This window comes from Corythoichthys intestinalis, chromosome 6, assembly GCF_030265065.1.
Source record: "Corythoichthys intestinalis isolate RoL2023-P3 chromosome 6, ASM3026506v1, whole genome shotgun sequence".
NCBI classification, from domain to species: Eukaryota; Metazoa; Chordata; class Actinopteri; order Syngnathiformes; family Syngnathidae; genus Corythoichthys; species Corythoichthys intestinalis.
The window spans coordinates 15,326,859-15,347,482 of NC_080400.1; the positions used below are offsets into that span (position 1 = coordinate 15,326,859).

Consider the following 20,624-nt stretch of genomic DNA (forward strand, 5'->3'; position numbering starts at 1 on the left):
TTTTATTTACGTCATCGCCGTGTAGTAAAGCATTATTTTTCATTATATTCGTGTTGACCATGTGGCAGCTACGCGTTCCTCCGACGTCGGCCGGTTTGTCCGGCGGTTATTGTCCAGCCGCTTCCCCGGCGAGCTCTCCTGTCTGTAGTAGCAGGGGAACGAACTGTAACTTGCTCTCCGTCGGGTGGGTTGCCGATTGGCGAAGACAATCGACAACCCCGCCGCAGTGTTACATATTCCGTGCTAGTTTTAAGTGATTTTTCCCTTCGAAAAGCGAAAATAATTGCCTGGCACGGCCAGGCTGTTCTCCCTGTATTTTTCAAACACTGAGAGAAAAGTCTGGGAACCAGCCCATTAACGGCCTCTCGAGCAGGTACAAAATCAATCGACAAATCAGATTCGTTCATTTGTGTGACGTGTTCTTAACGAGCAACGTCACTCTTGTGCGTCGGAAGTCGTCTCCACAACAACACAGATGGTGAACAGGAGAGCCGAGAATATGTTCCAATCCACGGTAAAATCAGTTTTAAATGACCAAAAACACATCGACAAGAGTCACTGACAAAAGTCTGTCTCGCGCTAGCCATGTTGAATAAACTCCGCTCTCCTCGTATGTTTACTTCCGCGCGCAAGTCCCTCGTCCTGCCCTCGTCGTTTTACTAACGTCACGTCTGCCTGTCGCTGATTGGTCCACTCTGCTGTCTGTTTGCTGTGGCTTGCTCCGCCCTGGAAATTGTATCCGCTGAATGGTGGCCAGACTCAATAGCTGGAACAGCGGTGAGTCTGGTGCACCAGGCAAGAAAATAAGACTTTGAGACGTCACTCGGCTCGGGTTAGCATGTCGGCTAGCTGTCACGCCTCTAGGTTTGTTTACATTATCCAAAGCCGGGGAAGTAAAACGAAAAAAGCCCGACATGGCATAAAATATCGTTCGGGAGGTGGGACAGTAAAGGTGAAGTCGACAGTTTTGACCATTATGGAGTAATTTTGCCATGTCGTACTGGATAAATGCATTTTTACCATTTCATATTCCATTTAGCCCAAAATTGTCATTTGTCATGACCATACCATTTGTTTAACAATTGGGAAAAATACTTCCATAAAAAGAATATCCTTTAAAAATATTGGAGTAGAAAGACTAAGACAATGACATTTTGCAGCCCTCTTCGTCGTATTTTCCTCGTTATGAATAATTCCCTCTCAACTTCCCTGACTTCCCCCTATAGACCCTACCCACCGACGTCACAAAATCACGTGCTCGCTGTATGGTTCCGCCCCCTTGTCCGTCATTTTGTGTCTGTATTATCAATGGTCTCAATTCATCGAGCAATTTATAATGCATTTCATGGAAGACCCGGTGCTTTCGGATGCCGTAAACTCACTTGATGCGTTGCATAAAAGGCGTTATGTGGAAAAGCTTCAGTTTATCCATTCGCCAGATCCATATTTGATGCCTAAATCGATGTTTTTCGACCCGCTGTCTCCGCCGTATTTGCCTGACATCTGCTAGCTACCCTGATATGTACAACTATCTTGTCCACACAAAATCAGCCTATTCTAACGAAAGTTTGAAAAACTTTAAGAGCTTGGAGGCTTATAAATACTTCGTTGCTGGTTGGGTGAAACAGGTCCTCGTCCACGAAAATTCGGCAGGAATCTATCTTGTGCTTGGAAAGGTGAGTTACGAAATTTTCAACTCAAAATCTTTTGTTATTGCTAACATCCACTGTCAAGTCTAATGTATTTCATGTCGTTTGTCAATGGAGTTAGGGCTTTTAATGTTTATATGGTTTAGCGATAGCACTCTCACTACATACATACGTGTATGTTCTCGGCGATTAGCCTAGCAATGATCTTAATTGTGGTTGTCAGCCCAAAACCCTCTAAATATATATTAAATGCATCTTACCAGATATAAAATGACTACTACATAATCTGTGGTAATCGTTTGGAGCCCAGTTTTCTCGTCGAATTGCAGCAGCCCATCTCGCTCTCTTCTCTGCGGGTCTCTCGGAATCCGGTAGAACTTCAAGTCTCTCCGTCTTCTCCGTCTATCTTCTCTGTTATTGCAACCGACCGCCACACACGCCTTCACCATTTTGATTATTAATGTTAACGAGCAGAAAAACACGTCGTAAATAGGAGGAATGTACGTAGCCGTAACAGGTAAACATGATGTGTTGACGGACAATTGGGCGGCACCAGTCAGGAGGAAGGAGTTGTGACGTCACGTGGGTAGGGTCTATTCCTAATTCCCCCTGACTTCATACACCTGTTGGGGTCGCTAGAGCCCTATAATGGTCAGTGTGGCTAAACCGCAGATTAAAAGACCTATTTCTCGTCATCTGCGCTTTGCCAAATTGTTGTATATAGTCGAATCGTCTCAAAATATGATTGTAATTCACAAAATAATGCTATTTAAGACTTTTTTACACACTTTAAGCAACCTTATTTTCATTATATGAGTTCAGTTCAGAGGTTGCGCTAGAGTTTTTCGTTTTCTGTCATTTTGACTGACAGGGTCATAAAAATCCGGTCATAATCTATTTTTACCCGTCAATTAAAATTTTAAAATGATGATAATGACATTGTGGTGACCCTTTGTTTGGCATAATTCACCTTCAGTACTTGTGTGTCCATTTGGCTGAGCGCCTTACCGGCTACGACAGTCACGTGACAGAGACACTTAAGAGCCGCGCGCGGTCCCCTCACTATCCACTCGCTCTCGCTATATGATTGGCCGAAGAGTCGAAATGCTCTCCCGTGAAATGCCCGTTTAAAAATGTTCCCGTTGTTACTTCTTGCGTTCGCTTATAAGTGCCCATTTAAAAAGGAAAAGCGATGGATGATACTACACATAGAGCGTATTGTTAACAAATGTTAAAGTTGTATAATCATATAGCGAAAATAAGGAACGTCACTGACAAGCGCAGGCCCCGCGAGTGGATAGTGAGGGGTCTAGGATAGTGCGCCTACAGCTAACAAGACTCTTAACATTGCATACCGCTTCAACATATTCAATAGTATTTAGTTTTCATTCATTTTAAATTAATATTCTGTCCGAACAAGTTCAACAGAGAATCCACACCGTGCCATCACACATCAAGCAGATGAATATGTAACTTTTTCTCCGCAGTGACAAAAACAGCTGACTGCGGCCCCAGTAGTTAGGTAGCCTACCATATGTAGCATATGGAACAATGAAATTAACAGTTCACCTGCTGTGGCCTGAACGTAGTCTCACACTTTCCTCCTGGTGCGCATGGACTTGAATTGCGTGCCCACTTGTGCAGTCCCTGTTTTTTCACCTCTTTTATCAACACCATCGTCGTTTTGGGGCTTTTTGAAGAAACTTCGGACACTCAGTTGCCTTGACATTTTTCAGAATAAGGCCAACGACGTCATGCATCAAGAGAGACAATAGCTAATTAATAAGCTCACTCGCCACCCTGTGGTCTGGGGTGTGAATTGCAACCGGTCAAAATGACGGATGGACTTCAGTTTTTTCCATCACCGTTTTAAAAAATCGGTCAACGACGGAAAATATTCGGTTAACGCGACCCTGGTTCAGTTATATAGGGAATTAAGATTGTATTCCCATATGTCATAGAAGTCACCCTACCATTATTAAGTGAATTATTTACATTATGTTTATGATTGCTATTAAAAAGTTTTTGAAAACAAAGGTTTGAATCGAACAGTGTATTACCTGAACCAATGCAAAAGTTATTATCAGTCGATACGGATTAATTTTGCATTGATTATTTAGCCTATCAAATAATTAGGTTCATATTCATGAGAAATGTGGCCCTTTGCCCCGTTCATCCAATCTGTTTGGTCTTAATAATGTCCCGTCCCCAGCAAAAAGTGTACATGCAGGTTATGCGGTTATATCGTCTCTACCAATGTCGAGACCAAACCTACACTCTTGGTTTGCAATGTGGCTTAATATCTTAGTCACTTCATAACAGATGATTTGTCACATAACAGGGATATTCGCCATCAATGTGGTAAATTTTATGCATAGGCAAACATGCTCAAGAGAAGATTTTCTATGTGCTCCATCCACGTTAAAGCATTACTATTTAGGTCGTACTGCTGTTAAACTACTCACCTGTGGACCAGGTACAGTGGGGCAAATAAGTATTTAGTCAACCACAAATTGTGCAAGTTCTCCCACTTGAAAATATGAGAGAGGCCTGTAATTGTCAACATGGGTAGACCTCAACCATGAGAGACAGAATGTGGGGAAAAAAAACAGAAAATCACATTGTTTGATTTTTAAATAATTTATTTGCAAATCACGGTGGAAAATAAGTATCTGGTCAATACCAAAAGTTCATCTCAATACTTTGTTATGTACCCTTTGTTGGCAATAATGGAGGCCAAACGTTTTCTGTAACTCTTCACAAGCTTTTCACACACAGTTGCTGGTATTTTGGCCCATTCCTCCATGCAGATCTCCTCTAGAGCAGTGATGTTTTGGGGCTTTTGTTGGGCAACACGGACTTTCAAATCCCTCCTCACCCCATGGCGTCAAAATGATAACAACAACGGGGAGCAAAATCCCAGAACCGCTCGGGGGGACCTAGTGAATGACCTACAGAGAGCTGGGACCACAGTAACAAAGGCTACTATCACTAACACAATGCGCCGCCAGGGACTCAAATCCTGCACTGCCAGACGTGTCCCTCTGCTCAAGAAAGTATACATCCAGGCCCGTCTGCGGTTCGCTAGAGAGCATTTGGAGAATTCAGAAGAGGACTGGGAGAATGTGTTATGGTCAGATGAAACCAAAATAGAACTTTTTGGTAGAAATACATGTTCTCGTGTTTGGAGGAAAAAGAATACTGAATTGCACCATACCCACTGTGAAGCATGGGGGTGGAAACATCATGCTTTGGGGCTGTTTTTTTGCAAAGGGACCAGGATGACTGATCTGTGTAAAGGAAAGAATGAATGGGGCCGTGTATCGAGAGATTCTGAGTGAAAATCTCCTTCCATCAGCAAGGGCATTGAAGATGAGACGTGGCTGGGTCTTTCCGCATGACAATGATCCCAAACACACAGCCAGGAAAACAAAGGAGTGGCTTCGTAAGAAGCATTTCGAGGTCCTGGAGTGGCCTAGCCAGTCTCCAGATCTCAACCTCATACAAAATCTGTGGAGGGAGTTGAAAGTCCGTGTTGCCCAACGACAGCCCCAAAACATCACTACTCTAGAGGAGATCTGCATGGAGGAATGGACCAAAATACCAGCAACAATGTGTGAAAAGGTTGTTACAGAAAACGTTTGGCCTCCGTTATTGCCAACAAAGGGTACATAACAAAGTATTGAGATGAACTTTTGGTGTTGACCACATACTTATTTTCCACCATGATTTGCAAATAAATTCTTTAAAAATCAAACAATGTGATTTTCTGGGTTTTTTCCCCACATTCTGTCTCTCATGGTTGAGGTTTACCCATGTTGACAATTACAGGCCTCTCTAATATTTTCAAGTGGGAGAACTTGCACAATTAGTGGTTGATTAAATACATATTTGGCCCACTGTATATAAAATGCTTTATAACATACTTTCATTCCTCCTGTAAATTTTAATATGAGGATTTGAGTTGTATGTAAGTGTTGAGTCAGATATGCGCAATGGCGATGTGTTCACTGACCTGTTGAAATGCACACGAGCAGATAGGACAGCGACGTGTGGTGCCTGTGGATGTCGCTAATTGTCTCAGGCCAAATCAACGCACTGTAGAGTAAGAAGAAAATATGTAACATTTCATGGAGAGTTAGCTGTTATTTGTACATATTCAATCATTCATTGAGTTGATTTTCTGCAGGGATTCGGCCAGTAAGAAGACAATAAACAAAGACACACCTCCAAAGCAGGTTTTCCTCCTTGTATAAAAAAAATCTAAACATTACTTCACTTTGAAGTGGCTTTTCTGACACTTGAGACAAAGCAGTAAATTAAAAAAAAAAAAACAACAACTTTGAATTGAATGACAAAAGAATGATTAGGGAAGGGGGGGAAAAATCCAGACTCAACATGAACTGGGCCAAAACAGTTGCAGCAGGAGTCGGACAGGCAGGAAAATCAAGTTTAGTATGCTAAAAGGTAACGACAAACATAAGAGAACCCCTTATTGTTCCATTTTCATGAAAATATATCTCTCAATGTTTCAAGGAAATTCATTGTAATGGTTTAAAGAAGTGTCTTAATTACGTCTGCAGCTATCGATTATTTAAGTAATCGGTTAATTTATCAACTAGTAAGTTCGAATAATTGAGTAATCGGATTAGGAAAATTTAATGTGTTGCAGAATTAATTTTAGGAACTGTAAAACAAAGGCTTGCTAAGATTGCACTTTTAAAAGAGCATTGAATTTTAAATACAAAATTAAATTCCCAAGTGTTTCTTCAAACTATGCAGGATTGCACTTTCATTACAAAAGAGCAATAAATGCATTTGATAGTAAATCAAAATACTTGAGCTTAGCCTCAAACGATATAAAACATAATTGAGTATCGAAGAACAACAAAAGAACAATTGGCTAACTGCTAAATTACCAAAGCATAAAAAACATATTAGTTCAAACTAGAGCTGGGCGATATGGCTTTAAGTACTTTTCACGGTAAAATGAGTAGATTTACCTCGATAACGATAAATTCGCCTAAGCCTAAATTAAAGTATATAAAAATACCATGTAAACAATAGGCATTCAAGTATGAACATTTATAACGGCTTTTATGACTTGAAAAATGTGCAACATTGTAAATATTGCTATGGCCACCGTGCAAAAATGTCATTGTAACACAAATGAGTTTTCAGAGGACCGAGTATCAGATAAGTTCTTGTTAATGGTTTGTGTTTACTTCAAGGTTTCAAGTTTTTTTCCCAGAGCATATAGTGAAATACATGCACGCACACAACCCGAACTCCCACCACCACCACCACACATACACATTAAGCAATACTATTCTACTCTAATGCCAATAAAACATTTAAGATTTTATGATGGCAGTAATGACACAGTATAAAACAAGCACATACAGAAAAATAGCAGAGGCCAATAAACGGTCATATTATAAGATGCACTGTTGGATTATACTTTATGCTGAACAGAAATACAAAATAGCGCGACATACTGATTGCTAGATGTTGTCTGTGCCCAATCTACTCATTAAGTAAAAATTCAGCCACTTCGACAAGGATAGCGCCACTGTCGGTGGTGTCGACTTCACGTCCCACGTCGAGAGCATTTGTTTCAGGGCCTGAGCGGTCATTTCACCCGTGTGGTCATACAAGAAATAGGCTGTATCCAGAACCTGGTGTGCACAGCTCCCACTTGTTGTCAATGAAATGGACCGTCAAACTCATGTTGGGATACATGGTTTGTTGTCCTTCCCGAATCCAAAATACAACCTACGTTGAGTTCTTTCTTGGCACAAACATCACACTATGTGCATTGACTAATGCTATACTCAAAATACCTTTAGCCTGGCTACCAGTAGCTTTTTCACTATTATCCGACTCCATCACATTCATTTGTAGCGTTAGTTGATAGCAATGGGCTTGTTTGTTTGATTTCCTGATAGTCACGTGACGTCACACGTAAGGACACTGGCTGTATTTAAAGGGGAATGAGCATCAACACATAGTCAAAGCGGGCTGAAAAGACTAGTTTTTCGTTTCATTGAAATACCGAATTTCCCGAGATGGTCAAAATGACGTCGGTCATTGTGAACAATTTTGGTAACGGTAAATTTTTGGTAAACGCCCCGGCTCTAGCTCAAAGAACAATGTACAACCTTATGTTGGTCTTAACAGGGAGCAGCTTGATCCAGCCATGTTAGCTGAGTGATGTCATATTCAGTCTTGCCACTATAGAACAGTGTATCCACTCAAAGAAGTAAAGCTAAATGCAAACACTTTCAAGACAAACCATTACAAGGCCACTCTAATTTAACGAATCCTCAAAGCAGCAAAATTTGATTCAAAGCTTTTTTCTAATCGAATTACTCGAGTTTGATTAATTGCTGGAGTACTCGTCTTAATTTTGTACAAAATAGTAGAAAGTTACATTAGGGGGGGGTCTTTTTTCAGGGAGGAATGTAATAATAAATCTATGGATTTTTTTTTAATACAAGCTTATTGTTTAATAAGTGTCATTTCTGTCATCACCTTTTCAAGAAGTTTTTTTTTCAAAATGCATTTGCATGAAAATGAAAAAAAAGGAAACCCTTTTTTTTCATAATGTATAAATACTGTTTTCAATTTTTGAGAGAAAAAAAAAACAACATTTCATATCCCCCCAAAACATATGTAATTTTTCAGGGTAAGTAGTGATATTTTATTACGCAAATACCATAATTTTCCCACCAAAAAAAAAACAAAACCAAAAACATTTTTCTCAAGGACAAAAAAAAGTCAATTTCCAGTAAAACTGATTTTACTACACACATATCATAATATTCCCAATTTTAAAAAAAAACTTTTTTTTTTCTCAAGGACTAAAAAAAAAAAAAAAACATTTCCAACAAAAAATTTCCAGTATTAGTTCTATTAAGTTCATTATCCCCCAGCACATGCGTGTCATTCTCTTACAAACCAAACCCAACTTCCCTCTGAAAACTCCTGCAATAGTAAACTTCAATGACTCGCCAAAATTTCAGGTTTTTCCGGTTGTTGTCCACCCATCACATGGTTGGAATCCTACTTCTACTGTAGAGTACTTGCAAACACGAGGAATGAACCTTTTCGGTGGCTTATAAACTTGTCCAAACCTGCCCACAATGGTACACCAGTGTCCCTGGAGAGACACACACACACTGTCACGCTGTCAAAATAGGATTAGAGAAACAAGATATTCCTAATGTCCATTTAACTCATTGACAGCGCGAGACATCAAATCCATTTGCCAAGGGTGTAGGTTTTGGTTCAACATTGGTAGGGACGATATTACAGCATAACATGCATGTACACTTTTTGCTGGGGACGGGACATTAATAAGAACAAACAGATTGGGTTAACGGGGGTCAGTGCTATATTTCTCATAAATATGAACCTAAATAATTAATAGGCTAACTGATCACTGCAAAATAAACCTGTATTGAGTTATACCAGTGCTTCTCAATTATTTTCTACGCCCCTCATAGGAAGACACGATGCACTGATGCGCTGGTGCTCATAGGAAACGCAGTCTTCTAAAAACTACCGCTTTTGTCCACCAGCGTCGCTAAAATCGACCAAAACTGAAAAGTTACCAAGTGTTGCTTTAAGACCACATAAACAAAACAAAAATGAAAATTGGGCAGAAGGGGGTTAACCTTGGTTCTAGAGCTGAAACGAATACTCGAGCAACTCGAATAACTCGAGTATAAAAACTGATCCGAGTAATTTATTCACTTCGATGAATCGTTTAATTTTGCCAGCTCTAAGCATCACGTTTTGCCCGGACTAATTTTAATGCGGGACATTGCACTGACGTCATGTGCGTAGAGGAAAAAGCAATTAAAAAAAAAAAACTTACCGCAGCCGAAAGCCGCTACAAACTACGCCGACGTTGCTAAAAACTACGCCCGCATGATGCTAGTGTGGTAGTAGGTAGTGTCCGATGCGTCTCATAGATATCGCATGCATTTAGGACTAGATGCGAAATGACTGACTCGCCCGCATCTAGGCAGCGTTAGTAAACAGCCGCCATCTTTAAGCAGTAGACTTCTCATCGCTAATAAATATAACGTTACTGTCACTCGCTCACGTAACGTTAGCCCTTCGGAGGGCTAGGTTTCTATTGATTATGACCGCTGTCGATGCGTGGCTAACGTGTCTTACATACAGGCGTTATTTAATCTGTAAAAACACAGCCCTGCAGAGTGATGAGGGTGTAAAATTAAAAAATAATAAAGCTAACTGTCAGTTTTAGCTCAGTAGTAATGGCTGAATAAAACACCAAGTAGCACTGGTCCCTAATGTGCTCCAATACAGCAGGTATCATACATTTATTTTGAACACTGCAAAAACTCAAAATCCTATCAGTACTTACAGTTTAGACTAACTTAAAACTTAACTAGAACTTAAAAATAGCTTGACACAAATGGAAATTAAATTGAAACACATGGGAAAAACACGTAGCTTTCAAGTGATGTGTGTTATCAAACGTACCGTAATTACATTTTTAGGTAAGAAATATGTTGTTTTTTTTTATAATACAGTATCTAGAAGTTTTTTGAGTGAAAGCAGTAAATTTTTTTCCCTTAGTCACATCCTAGATGCAATTGTTGGCTGTTTTCAACAATGTACATCGAAAATAAAGACATTGACTGAAAATGGTTCAATATTGGATTTAATGTCTTTTTTTCTCATGTATATTTATAATTGCTCTTACCCCCCCCAAAAAAAGTTTTTATCCGATTACTTGATTAATCGATAGAATTTCAAGTCGATTACTCGATTACTAAAATATTCGATAGCTGCAGCCCTACTTGGTTCATTACATTTCTCACAGTTTAATTAACGTTAACAGCAGAAAATACATACAAAAGTGGAGGACACTTCTCTCTAACCAGCTTCCTTCTCGAGTTTTGCAGATTAGCAAATTCACACAGTTTAATGATATGCAAACTCTGATATAGGTTCTAACAAAATTTCAGTAACAAATTAGAGGTGTGTTTCCCACCTCATTAACATTGACGTGTTTTTACATTACTTAAAGTGGCTGCTGCTGGCTGAAAAAAAAAAAAAACTTCTAATACCCCTCCTCTTTGAAGGGGGCGGATGAGGCGGCATGTTGGCAACATGTTGTATTTTCATCGGGTCAGTGCGCGTGTGTGTGTGGGTCAAGTCATCAGCCAATCAAATGTGAGTTTGAGGGGGAAAAAATGGACCAGCACATTCAACAAGTGAAAAAGGGGTAAATATAATTCCGAACATAATGAAATAATTCACTTAACTCATTTGCTTCCAGAAACGTATAAATATGTTCTATTTTTAAATGCTTCATTGTCCCAAAAACGTATTTATACGTCTTTTGCGGGTTTTTTTTTCACAAGAAGCATCTATAGCTTCTGATCTATCTGAGAAACAAAAAACAAAGCTCCAAAAGCATTTTAAAGCATTAAAACTGGCATCTGGAGGGCAGTAGCGCATTTTGTAAGACCCGCAACCCGATTCAACAGCAAGAACGGCCGGGCAGCACTGTCAGAGTGCTGGCGGCATGATGCCAAAGTTTCAAAGTTATGTTTGAAAAGTATGCGTTTACAAAAAGCTCATCTTCTCTGTTTTTTCATCAGAAATTGGAAAATTGCTCAAACTAAGCTATTTTCTAATGCTGATTTCTAAAGAATGGAAAAAGATATGAACTTACTTTTTTCTGCTGAAAGAAGAGAGTCTAATCTTTCTTTTGGTGGGTTCCAGGTTTATATAGTGTAGAATATATATATATCTATATATATATCTATATATATATATATATATATATATATATATATATATATATATATATATATATATATATATATATATATATATATATATATATATAATTTTCTGTGGGCCTTGCAAAATCAGTCAAAATCAAGAAAAACAGCCGGGAGCGAAGGGCCTTGTTCTGGTGAAAATGGCTTGGGGTGAATGGGTTAATAATGGTTGGGTCAATTGTATCCCTACAACATATGGGAAGGCAATCTAAATGACCTATATAACTGAAATCATTATATACTAGTAATTAGGGGTGTGACAAAATATCGAAATGGTGATATATCGTGACACTTTTTATCCCAAAAGGTTATCGATATGCTGCTGTCAAGAATCGAAATATCGTTAGAAAAAGGTATCAATGCTTAAAAAAAAAAAAAAGATTAAAAAAAAAAAAAAAAGGAACCATTAAGTTGCTACCAAAATCTTCCACTATAATAGTGTCTCAGTTAACTCTAACGCTGCCATTAACGGTGCTCGATGCCCAATCCATTTAGACTGAGAACGTTCATTCATTCAAAACCAGAGCGTTCACAGTTATTCTGTCCGATTTTCTAGGCATTTATAGGTCACTTGATGTTCATTATAGGGCATTTACAGGTCATTTCCTGTTGAGTTTGAGTCACTGCCTTTTTGTGTGATTCCCATGTCACTTCCTGTTCTGTAATTCAAAATAAACAGGAAGTGACCCATAAAATACCCCAAAATCAACAGGAACTAACTAAATATCAACAGGTAAATGACCTTAAATGGCCTAAAATTACCTCATTGCCACATTGGCTGCCACTACCGGCCATAGACGTTCAATCCGTTTGAATTGGGAGGGATGGCAGCGCTGCCACTCTCCCAATTCAAATGGATTGGACGTTTACATGTGATAAACTCATTCCAATTCACGGCAGACACTTGTTTTTCTGTTTATTAGTTGTTTGTAGAAAATCCTAGACCAATGTACCAATGCATCGATAATCATTGTATCGCCATATCGTCAGATCGTTATCGTGAGCTTTGTATCGCAAATTCTATCGTATCGTGAGGTACCAAGAGGTTCCCACTCTTACTAGTAATGCAAATAAGGTTGCTTAAAAGTCGGTGGGGACAATTTGAGCATCCTGAAAAGTTGGTCGTGTTATGTCCCTACCCTACCGTCCCTATGCAAACCTACGCCCTTGATTTACTTTGTGTGGTTTGTTGCCAGCCTCCCAGTTAAATTAATTGGACGTTTACTGGTGATACACTTATTTAAATTCACGAAAAACGGATAAAATAGAATAACTTAATTGTGACATTCTCAAAAATCCTCGTACCTCGAGATAGCCCACGTCCCAGTAAGTAGCGAGTGCACTATGGACATGGAGAGGTTCCTCCACTTCCACAGTTGAAAGTCGTTCCGCAGCACGACTTTAGGTGTAGGTAACTTCCGTAAAAGTCCGTGGAGCAACTTGAAGAGGGCGGCGAAGAGCAGCACCCAGGGTCCCGGGTGACTCTTGACCAGCGCGACGAGGGCCTCCATCCTCGCTCGCCTCCGCCGTCTCTCACGGTCCCTCCCCGGGGCCGGCTGGGTGGATGAAATGGGCGGGTATGCGTAGTATTCAGTGGGAGTAGAGTGGCGTGATATTTTTTTTCTCCAAGCCAAACTCAAAACAAAAAAAAAACTGAAAGAAAGAAAGATAAGAAGAAGAAGAACAAGAAGAAGAAGAAAGGCGTGGGGAGAGGTGGTGCGCTTGCTCGTTGTGTCCCGGCCTGGTTGTTGTCGCTCCGAACTCGGTAGACGTGGGCGGGTGGAGGTGAGTCTTGGCTTGCGTGTGGGCGTGAGCGCTGCACTCATCAGCCGACGCAACTATTGGAGGACAGGGAGGGGCAAGGCCAAAAAACAGACCAGACTACATTACATACGTGCAGATGACAGAGTTGTAAACTTGTAAAAGACACTTCAAAGTAGTCTGCGTAATTATTAGTTTGCATTAGTGAAAAACTAATTTAAAGCCACGTGGTTGGTCGTCCATCATCTTCAATGGCTCTGAATCATAGGCGGAGTTTGACTTTTGGGACAGGGGGGCACAAAGTGTTGATGACCCCGAAACGCAGCGTCAGCCATAAAAAATTTACAAGAATATTTATAATAATAAGATGACAATGAGCGTTTTTTCCCATCATTCTTGAGGGGAATTCTAAATCATGGTGCTTAGGCAACAGTGTTGTCAATTTTACTTCTAAAAAGTAATCAATTACAGTTACAAATTACTTCTCCCAAAAAGTAATTGTGTTAGTAACTCAGTTACCTGAATTTAAGAGTAATTAGTTACTTGGCAAAGTAACTAGTGATAAATTTCATGTTTTTTTTTTCTCAAAAAAAAAAAAAAAAAAAAGGTCACACAATGTGAAGTTTAAAGGGTTTTTGGGACATTTGGCCCTGGCCCAATTCTTACCCTCCACTTAACTAGGCACAAGGGTATTGCGATAACTAGATAGTAACCTTTGCTATGTGTGGAAGTCATTTAAAGTTTACAATCTCTTTTTACAGTGCAAGAGCAATCTCATAATTTGAGAAGATTTGCTAACTTTTCACAACCAAAATTTCGTACTACTCTTAAAGGATTCTGCGTGTCTGTATGTGGGGTAAAACTCTGGAACAGTTTGGTATTACATTATAAGCAGTGTCAAAGTATCCAGAAATTCAAATTGCTGTATAAATATCAGGTCTTGTCACGATATATGGAAAGAGGTCTTTAAATGTCTTGGGTGTATGTAGAAATATTACATGTTTTATGTATAATATTTAGTACATATGTAATAGTTACTCATATTTATTATTAGTGATGTGTGTGTATGTATATATATATTGGTGGTATTATGATTACTGCAACTACTATTATTATTATTATTATCGATGTAATCATTATGATTAGTACAGCTTTTGTAGGGAAGTGACTGCATTCCTATGGAATTTTTGGAGTGAAATGGGGGTGGGACTCAAAAAGCTCGGCTTCTTCCCACTCCTTTTCGAGCTACACGTGTATGTATTGTTATTATTTTTGTTACATTCATCATTACTGTTTAATTTTATTTTATGTTTTTTTCCATACTTGTTGTTTATGGTTGTTATTGCTCGAAATAAAAATCAATCAATCAATCAATCAAAGTTGTGAATCAACCGTTAAAGTTGTTAAAATTGCTCCCGCTATTGCATTAGTTCCCTTCTGTCTACTTTCAACGTATAAGTTTTAAAACTGTTTCATCATTTAAAGATAGATTTAAGTCAAGATTTTGCCGATTTAGGACCATTTTAGATTAAAAAAAAAAAAAAAAAAAGTAGGTTCGCTAGGAAGGATCTCTACAACAGAGCCTTCCTGAGAGGTCTACTGCTTTAAGATGGCGGCTGTTTACTAACGCATGTAGTCCTTAAAACATGTTGCCAATGCAGCCGTATCTAACATTTGCATCTAGTTCTATAATATGTGATATCTACCGTATCATGTGGGCGTAGTTTGTAGGCTACAGTCAGGTGTTATTGGAGCCACCTACCATCGCGTTTGCAACGGCGTCTTCCCCACTCCTGCTCTGCTCTCTCGTCTCCGTGAGTCCGTCTCTCTGACTTTTTTTATTCAACCACCTTAGTAACGCATAGTAACGCACGCCTTTCCCGACTCAGTAACGGTACCGGCGTTGCCAAGATGAGAAAAGTAATTAATTAGATTACTCACTACTGAAAAAAATAACGCCGTTAGTAACGCCGTTATATTGGAACGCCGTTATTAACTTAACCGTTAGGAACTTTTTTGATCAAAGTAATGTTGATTTGTGTTTGGGCCACATTTTGCCAAGGACGTTTTTGTCTTAATTATTCAATCAAAAAATAATTTGCTTCAAAAAATATATATTTTCAAAAAGAAAATCACTTCAATCAAAAAAAGAAAAAACTCAATCATAGAATACGTTTTTGAATGCGAAAAAATATTTGAGATTGAAAAATTTGCATTTGAACACTTAATTTTTCATTGATTGAAGCAATCCTTTTTGTGTTTGGGCCATATTATGGGTAGGACATTTGTGTCTAAATCGTTCAATCCCAAATAAGGTTGCTTCAATCAAAAAAAATATTTTCAATCAAAGAAACAAATCATTTGAAAAAAAATTTTTTTTTTTTTTGTTTGAAAATTATATGCAAAGCAAATGACCGTCTAAGGTGCTAGTCACATGATCCGTTCGAAAAATAATTTTGACCCATTATAAAAAAAATTTTTTTGTTCATTTCATTCGTGTTGTAGTTTTATTGCTTTACAACTTCTATACATATATATACTGTATATATAGCAAAGTCAATTTCTTGCAATTACACTTTTCGGCCACCGGGAGGGGCCTGGCCCCCCGTTAAAATCCGCTTATGCTCTGAATAGGAGTGGGAAACTCTTGTTACCTCACGATACAATACGATTTGCGATACAAAGTTCACGATAGCGATGAGCTGACGATATGGCGATACACCGATTATCAATACATTGGTCATGAAATCATTCTAGGATATTCTACAAAGAACTAATAAACAGAAAAACAAGCTTCTGCTGCAAATTGTAATGAGTTTATCACTAGTAGACGTCCAATCCATTTGAAGTGGGAGGGTGGCAGCGCTGCCATCCCTCCCACTTCAAACGGATTGAACGTCTATGGCCGTCATTTGCAGCCAATGCCAGGCAATGAGGTAATTTTGGGCCATTTAAGGTCATTTACCTGTTGATTTCAGTTACTTCCTGTTGATTTTGGGGTATTTTATGGGTCACTTTTTGTTTATTTTGAGTTACAGAACAGAAAGTAACCTGGGAATTGTCAGGGAAGCTCAATTTTGAACTCCAAGACAAGTGTTACCTCAATAGCTCGATTAGAGAAATTAATACGACCCCAACCATGGATTGCTTTTCTTCGAAGTTTTTATGAACAAGAGCTCTCGGGTACAAAGCGATGTGACCCAGCCAGGAGCTGTGATCACCCAGAAAGTAAGAAGAAGTACAATAGAGGCTGGACATTTATACTGTTGAAAAGGCGATGCCGAAGCCCACCGTGAAACGAAACTTACTAAGATACGAAACTCATCATCTCACAAACCTGGGTATTTTTCCATACAAAAACATCTTTGAGCTGAGACCTTGAGCGCTGGTCCCGGCTGGTAGAGAGTGACTCAGATCTGATAAGGGGGTCCACAGACACCCATGGTATTCATTCAGGGCATATTGGAAAACAGGAACATAACAGTCCAAATTTGGGCATGTTGTGATACAGTCTATAATCGTCAAGGCCATGGGAAGTCACACTCAAACAGATTAACAGTGACGCTCTATGCTACAATGTTCTCATGCAAGCATAACAAAAGCATACAAAATGTAATAATGGTTGTGTTTTAAGCATGAATAAAACTCTCACAGGAATCACCCAAATGATTAGGCTGATTAGTGACTCAAACTCAACAGGAAATTGCCTGTAAATGAACTGCAAGTGACCTGTAAATGCCCCGAAAATCGGACAGAATGACTGCTAATGCCCTGGTTTTGAATGAACGAACATTCCCAGTCTAAATGGATTGGGCCTCGAACACCGTCATTGGCAGCCTTAGAGTTACCTGAGAGACTATCATGGTGGAAGATTTTGGTAGAAATTGGTTGGGTGCTTTTTTGAAATTTCTTTAAACATTGACAGCTTTTGTAAAACGATATCTCGATTCTTGGCAGGAGCGCATCGATAATCTTTTGGGATACAAAGTATCACGATATACTGTATCACCATTTCGATATTTTGTCACACCCCTAGCTCTGAAAGAGGAGAATAAACTGGTTCTTTAGAAAAATACTATTAGCTACTGCTAGGGCGTAGGTCTAGTTATTTTAAATTAGCACCTTAGAGACAGTCATTTGTTTTGCTTAGAAAAAAAAAAACAGGAGGACTGATGGTTGATTGACTGATTGAATTTATTTCGAAAACATGCATCACATTATGGATATACAAGAATAAGACTCGAAAAGAGAACAGAAGAGGAAAGATGGATACACATAATTTTTTCAAACCAAAGCTTTTAAAAGCCACAACAACTACTGAGTGAGAACCAAGGATTGAAGATGAAGACCATAAAACGCTGGAGAGCACCACCAAAAAGTTTGCTCCACTAAAGACGTTAACCCTCGAAAATGATGGGAAACAAAATAACGGCTTATTTTCACCGTATTATTTTAAATTTTGCTGGCTGGAATATTCAGTCAAAAAGGATGTGGCGTCTACTTCTCCTCTTGGGAAGACAGAAAAACGCGCCTTCACACGCGCATGCACACACACACAGCTGGGATGCCTGTATATGTACGAGCATGGGGTAAGCTACTATCTGAGCATATTTATTGTAACTAAGTTATTATTGTTGACACTGTGTTTCGGGGTCATCGACATTTTTGCCCCCCGCCTCAAAAGTCAAACTCTGCCTATGGGAGGGGGGGTGTTTTGTCTCAAGGCTGATTAATTGATTGCAGCCATAGTGTTACTTGTAGCTTCCGAGTTAGCCAGTAGAGGGCGTGTGTGCTCTTCTGGTGTGTTTACGAAAGCTCTGGGTTCACGATACATTTAGGGAGCTAGTAGTTCTTTTGAACTTTTTTTTTTTTTTTTTTTACATTTTTTTCATTAACATGACGTGTTTATCTAGAAAAGAAGCCTCATGTTTTAATTATAGCTGTCAAATTTATCGCGTTAACGGGCGGTATTTAATTTTTTTAATGAATCACATTAAATATTTGATGCAATTAACGCATGTCCGGAATGACCTGTTCATGCGTTGCCTCAAACAGTTTACAATGACGCCGTTTTAGCACATTGAGAGTGTAAAGGCAGAGAAATGCGAGTGGACACAGGCGTTCATTGAGCCGCGCCTTTTATTGGTATAAGCTTTGGCAACTCTTGCACAACAAACATAACTATTGTCACGACAGGACTAGGAGACGATCTTTTTCTTAACATGCTTAATTGAACACAACACAGAACACACTGTATACCATTTGCAGCCACCACTGACAGTCATGGTTGCTCAACTTCCCATCATGCATTTGGGCGGAACAGTTAAGTCGCTACTGTGTCATTTAGTGAAAGCACAACAAAAATAATATTCCTAGCTCTCAAAAAATAATGTTCACAAAAAGAAAAGCGCTCAATGCAAAGAGAAATGGCATTCCCAATCAAAATAGCTATGCAAAATACACATAAAACTCAGACTTTGCCTTGGCTCGATCTCTAATTAATTTAAAAATTGCCAATGACACCTTGTGGTGGATTTCAATCACTACCTTACGTAGTTAAAAACACTGTGGAAGAACGGCAGGGAGCCAATGTGATGTCCCGCTCGGCGACGTCAACAATAGCGAGCTATTAGTTTATTTTTTGATTGAATATTTTACAAATTTTATCAAAACGAAAACATTAAGAGGGCTTTTAATATAAAATTAATATAACTTATACTCAAATTTATCTTTTAAGAACTACAAGTCTTTCTATCCATGGATCCCTTTAACAGAAAGAATGTTAATAATGTTAATGCCATCTTGAGGATTTATTGTCATAATAAACAAATACAGTACTTATGTACAGTATGTTGAATGTATATATCCATCTTGTGTCTTATCTTTCCATTCCAACAATAATTTACAGAAAAATATGGCATATTTTAGAGATAGTTTGAATTGCGATTAATTACGATTAATTAATTTTTAAGCTGTGATTAATTCGATTCAAAATTTTAATTGTTTGACAGGCGTAGTTTTAATATAAACTATTTTATAGACTTCGATTTTTTTTAATGGTAAAATCTAGAGATGTCCCGATCGATCAGCATCCCGACTGATCGGGTCCAATCATGTCATTTTCAAAGTATCGGAATCGGCAAAAAAATATCGGCCATGCCTTTTTTAATATACTGTATATATATATATTTTAATTAAATCGTTTTCTAATTGTATTTAACGTTACAGACATAATATGTTACTGTTGAGAGAAATGGTGGAGGAAATGTTTTGTATTCATAAATGTGTCCTCAGTTGATGTTGAAATAATGTTCCTATTGCTTGTTAATGTTGACATATTATCTTTTCGCCACAAGATGGCAGGATGGGACTTAATTGTCTAAAGTGCTACTTTTATTACTTCTTCTTGTTTGACTTTGATGACTTTGATTTGTGGGATTGCCTGTGAAGACAGCAATGAGAGAGGATGTATCCGCATGTCAATGGAAATTAAATACGCCGAGTTTTGGCTAAAAGACAACTTATTCTCCGTCAATTCTTCCTACGAATGAAACGTTGAGCTGCAACCACCTCAACAGTTACACTCATCCAGTGTCTGTAGTTTAGGCTTAAGGTAGGGTTATCAAATTTATCCCGATAGCGATTAATGCATGCGCTGCACGACACACTCACGCATTGTTATGCTCAATCGCCATTTTACCTTTAGAGAGAGATAAAAGGCAGAGTAAAATGAGTAGAGTGAATTTTGGCAGCCTTTGGAGCATTTTTTAAATTCGCTAAAGCCAACGCAGAGAAGATATATCAATTGGTAGCACTACGCACAGTCATGGTTCCACTTCCCATCATGCATTTAGGCATCAGTATCATTTACTGAAAGCTCAACAAATACACTAGATGGCAATATTTAGTCACAATATACAAAGTCACAAGTCTTTCTATCCGTGGATCCCTCTCACAGAAAGAATGTTAATAATGTAAATGCCATCTTGAGGATTTATTGTCATAATAAACAAATACAGTACTTATGTACTGTATGTTGAATGTATATATTCGTCCGAGTTTTATTCATTTTTTTCTTAATGCATTGCCAAAATGTATATGATTGGGAAAAATTATCGCGAATGATTGGAATTGAATCGGGAGCAAAAAAAAAGCAATCGCATCGGGAAATATCGGGATCGGCAGATACTCAAACTAAAACGATCGGGATCGGATCGGGGGCAAAGAAAACATGATCGGAACAACCCTAGTAAAATCAATATTTGTGTCACATGGGGCAGCACGGAGGACCCAAATGCAGGGCAACAAAAGGCGGCAAGAACGCAAATGCAGGGTGGTGGAAAACTCAAAAATACTTATTGAGAGCAAAAACCAAGGAGACCAA

The 20,624-nt window shown here is 38.7% G+C and overlaps 1 protein-coding gene across 1 annotated transcript in view; it reads right to left on the reverse strand.

The window, feature by feature from the left end:
- Positions 1-13,261, reverse strand: part of LOC130917876 (TLC domain-containing protein 1-like) — a 30,545-nt gene extending 17,284 nt beyond the window's left edge. The window contains exons 1-2 of the mRNA XM_057839621.1: positions 12,785-13,261; positions 5,665-5,747 (exon numbers count right to left, since the gene is read on the reverse strand). Of these exons, the coding sequence (XP_057695604.1) occupies positions 5,665-5,747; positions 12,785-12,990 (289 nt within the window). The 5' untranslated portion in view covers positions 12,991-13,261. The remainder of the gene's footprint in view (positions 1-5,664; positions 5,748-12,784) is intronic.
- Between the last annotated feature and the right edge of the window lie 7,363 nt (positions 13,262-20,624).